Raw genomic sequence first — 4,500 nt, 5'->3', positions numbered from 1 at the left:
TTCCCCAAGTTCATACACCTGAAAGTTAAAGGTAGGTGAAGAAGAAGAATCAGTCAAAAGGACCTTTAGAAAACATGAATTCGGCCAAACAAATAGACGCGGGGCGACCTCGGCACGTCGCTGCGAGAGGTCGCTCCCGGGTCGTTTCTCCTAGAGCGACCTGGCTATATCGCTCCGAAGACGTCGCTCCCGGGTCGTCTCCTCGCGAGCGACCTGGCTGTGTCGTTCTGAAGACGTCGCTCCCGGCTTGCTCAGAAACCATAAACACGAGCGAACTTAGGGTGTCGCTCTAGGAGGTCGCTCCCGGCTTGTTCGTCGCTCTCAAATCGACACAACCCGAGCGACCCCTGGGTGTCGCTCCGGTAGGTCGCTCTGGCTGTAGCGACTTGAGATAGTCGCTCTGGGCTGGTCGCTCTGGCTGGGAGCGACCTTGGTAGGTCGCTCTGAGAGGTCGCTCCAGGCAGTGCTCGTCCAAAGATCACTTTAATCACCTCCTTTGAGCTCCAAATGCACCCAAATGTCTCCAGGAACTCCATGTGGTACTCCAATACCTAATAGAGACATATGTATGCAAAATGCAACCTAGACATGGCTAAATCCTAATCTATATGATGAAAATGCACATGAATAAATTGATAAAACAATGTAAATATGCAAGATATCAATCATCTACATATATATTTAACTTTGGATTGTTTATCTTGGAAATGATTACAAATCTTAAACCTGGTGAGGAAAAAGAAGATCCAGAAAGGAGGTATGTTGAGTAAATAAGAGTTTATGGTCGGATAACTTAGAGAAAGAGTGGTTGATGAGAATATGAAGATTGAAGAGAGAACGTTGGAGAAAATTAAGCAAGTAATTACACTTGGACTTATGTTCACTGACAAATCCCCGTCAAAGCAAATCAAGCTTCTACGTAGATTTATGACATGGTGTTTCTTCGTATGAGTCTAGCTCAAGACATCAATCAGATATGTAATTTGGTTGTGTGTATTGAAGAATTGAAGCTTTACTCTTTTGTTTTGATTTTAATAGAGAAGATAGTTCTGTTACGATTTCAAGACATATTTTGTATACAACCAATAAAGTTGCACCTTACTTTTTAGGTAAGATTTGCACGTACACAAATAAACATATCTGTTAGCTGGTTTATTATCAGTCACCATTTTCAGTCCAATGTAATATCTTTTATATAATTAATAGGCAAAACCATCTGTGGATACGTAAAGGGTTCTAACGAGACATATAATGAATCTAAGTTTATAGGAAAACATGGATGAACTGACATGATGAAGAGTTTTGCTCAAGTTTGCGGGATCAAAACTTCTTCTAAAAAACACACGTACGTATTATTTGTATAACTAGGTACTGAAAATATGAAAAAAATGTGAGTATACAAAAACAAATGCTGTAAAATTCCGAGATAAAAAAAATCTATATTAATATGCCTATGATCAATAAACAAAACTTTCAATAAAAATAAATTAAATTTGTATGTATACAAGAGAAAACAACAAAACATACATCTAATCGTTAAAAGTCATGAATTTGAATAGTATTGTTTTAACATGAAAATTCAAATATTGGAACAACACAACATATATACACTCACCAAATATAATACTATACATTACTTTGAACTGAAAACCAATCAAACAAACATGTTAACTATGAGCAATAAATCAATCAATTTAATATTGTCAAAAAATCACAAATAAAATCAACCAATTCTTACCCTTATTTATGATTTTTGGTATAAAATAATGTAAATTAAATTTTAAATATTTTTTAACAAAAATTAAATTTAAAATTTATAAGATACTATCCGCGCGTAGCGCGGAAAATGAATCTAGTTATAGTAACAAGAATACTAATTTCGTTTTCTAATGAATTGATATCACTAAGATACTAATTTATTTTATGTCAGTTTCAATTTTAGTAAGAGGAATAATAACCCGCTCGGCCGGTCGGATCCATATCTGGTAAGAATTAGAAAGCATAAACCTTCATATGTTTTCAGAACCAGGCTGAATTTGAATAACTTGTAATCAGGCTACAATCTAAAGCTTAATTATACACACTTTGTGTCTTCTGTCTAACTTTTTCATCAACATCACAGAACAGAAAAGAAAATAATGATATGAAAAAAACGAAGTTGATGATTCTGCAAACACACAATCTGAAAGTAAGGAAGCGGAGGAAAAAAGACAAGTAAAGAATCTTCAGAATAGTCGCTGTGGCTCAGTAGAATCAAGCTTACTGAGTTTTTTCTTTTAGCAATCACTGGCTTTCAGGATCGCTGAGATGTTTCTTGCACCAAGAACTCGCTTTACGTTCTCCACATCTTGTCCTTTTGTTCCTAGGAACAACAAGCCTCTCAGAAGCCAAACATGATCTTAGAACCGAATCTTGCTCTGTTTCTTGAAGTTGCTGCAATGGTAGCACACTGGTTCCTTCTCCTTCCTCAGGTTTCTCACCTTCTTCTTGGATACTAGTTTCCATCAAATCAGCATTCATTTCTTCAGCCACTCCATTTCGAATAAATATATTATCCAAAATCTGCAGTTAGCCGAATCAAACAACATAAAAGAAGATGTTCTTAAGTATAATAACAAAAGCAAAATCACAAACTTACATCTTCACAAGAGTCTCCAACTTGAGGATGATGTAATGTAACATCTGCATCTGCAAATAGACCAACAGTACTTTCGATTATATCAGGAATGTGAAACGCATCTCCGTAGCTTGAAGCCATTCCTTCAGATGAGAACACTAAATCTCCAAGATCGTAGTCTTGCATGAGGTGAGAAGAGTTGTAAACTGCTTCAATAGAGATCACATCTCCTCCAGCAGAAACCGTGGGGCTAGGCGCAGAGCTTGCAGCAAGAAGGCTCAGATTCTCTGAGGAAGAGAATCTTGCTGCGTTCTTAGACATCACAAGATCAACTTGAGTTTTCAACCTATGAACATGTGAATGCACCAGCTCTATCTTCCAGAGAACCTCTTCCAAGACACCATCTCCATCTCGGTGGTCGAAAAGTGAGTCATCTTCATCTAAAGCCACCCGGTCCTTTGACTCAATCAGTGTATCCTGGACAGCAAAGTCATCAGCCACTGACATTCCATCTGAGCTCAACCTCTTGGTCTCTGAAACAAAAACCATAACAGTACATTGAATGATATGCTCAAAGCAATACAGACATTATGAGTTGTTATGTTATAGCCCCTTACCGATGTAAGAAAAGAGGTTATGATGGGACATATATGAAGCGATATCGTCTGTTCTCTCAACCTTCTTACGCTTTCTTCTCCTCTTTGCTGCTCTTTTTCTGTAAGAGGGATTAGAAAACGGTAATGACTTGATTCCCTTGCCATAGGTTTCCAACACAGATGGATCAATATTAGCTCCAAGCTTTTCTTGATCCAATGATTCAAGCTCCTTTGGGTATTCTAAGGCTCGAGACTCTAACTCCCTAATCTTTAACTCAACCCACTTGGATCTCCACATCAATGGCCGTATAAAGCTCTTCCAGTGACTTGTTAGCCTTTTCTTCCTACAAAAGACACAAACATAAGAGACACACAGAGAGATAAAACAAGAAACAATGGAGCAGCAGAAACACAGACCTATAATGAAAAATGCTGCTAAAGGAATCATAAGCAGGTCCTAAGTCAGTTTCATCCCAATAATGAGATTCCACCTCAGCATATTCTTCGGCCAGTCCATTACACAACATGTCAGCATCCTCAGATGCAGTGTCGGAGAACGAGCTTGAATATTCAGTAGCATCTGGATCTTCTTCATCCGTGGTGGCTATGTTGTTTTCATCAGATTCAACTATATCAACCTCCAGTTCCTCACCTGTATTAGCTCTGGTAAGGACACATTCTTCATGTCTTCCTCCAAGACTCTGCTCTACATTTAACTGTTGACTTTCTTGGTTGAGCTCCATATGTGGTTCAGCCACATTCATTATAACCGTTTACACATACTCTTCTTATCTTACATTAGAACCTGATCAAGTTGAAAACCATGGTTGATGTTTCTCAATACAGTTACCTGGCGATGAAAGACCACCGTGAGTATATATACTTATGTTACAACTTACAGCTAATCATATAAACATTCAGATTGATAACATCTTATTGTAGACTATAGACTTGAATCTTAACGGTTTCCTTACAGCTAATCATATAAACGTTCACAATTATGCTCAAAGAAGCTCTAAACCATTACAAAAATGAACCAGGGAAACAATAAAAGCTATAGTCCATAGCTAATAACGAAGCTGGAGCTCACAAGGCAACAACAACAAGAAGAACAAAAGGTCAAGACCTTTGCAACCACACTAAGCAAAGAAAATGAGTAAAACGTCATAAAGAATCAAAACATATAGTTTAGATACAACAGAGTTGGGATTAATAAGAGGTGCGAGATCACCTAGTTAGTAGTGGAGCTGTGGAGGTTTGCCGTTTGCGGCTAGAAGAGAGTGAGAG

The 4,500-nt window shown here is 38.0% G+C and overlaps 1 protein-coding gene across 1 annotated transcript; it reads right to left on the bottom strand.

Moving 5' to 3' along the window:
- Window positions 1-2,040: 2,040 nt before the first annotated feature.
- LOC106297175 lies at window positions 2,041-4,500 on the bottom strand. The gene is made up of 5 exons (XM_013733451.1): window positions 4,445-4,500; window positions 3,631-4,063; window positions 3,235-3,557; window positions 2,639-3,150; window positions 2,041-2,562 (listed from the first exon to the last, which is right to left on the bottom strand). Exons 2-5 carry the CDS (start codon window positions 3,975-3,977, stop codon window positions 2,284-2,286), a joined length of 1,461 nt encoding a protein of 486 aa, XP_013588905.1. The 5' UTR covers window positions 3,978-4,063; window positions 4,445-4,500; the 3' UTR covers window positions 2,041-2,283.

Source organism: Brassica oleracea, chromosome C6, assembly GCF_000695525.1.
Source record: "Brassica oleracea var. oleracea cultivar TO1000 chromosome C6, BOL, whole genome shotgun sequence".
NCBI lineage: Eukaryota > Viridiplantae > Streptophyta > Magnoliopsida > Brassicales > Brassicaceae > Brassica > Brassica oleracea.
Note: the sequence above shows the minus strand (reverse complement) of the source record. Positions and strands in the feature narration are given on the sequence as shown.

Bases quoted from the DNA above. Each gene is read 5' to 3' on its own strand.
- LOC106297175 (XM_013733451.1), bottom strand. From the start codon at position 3,977: ATGAATGTGGCTGAACCACATATGGAGCTCAACCAAGAAAGTCAACAG. The intron at 3,558-3,630 runs GTCTGTGTTTCT...TGTCTTTTGTAG, and splicing joins AGCAGCATTTTTCATTATAG to GAAGAAAAGGCTAACAAGTC. The intron at 2,563-2,638 runs GTAAGTTTGTGA...GGCTAACTGCAG, and splicing joins TTGGAGACTCTTGTGAAGAT to ATTTTGGATAATATATTTAT.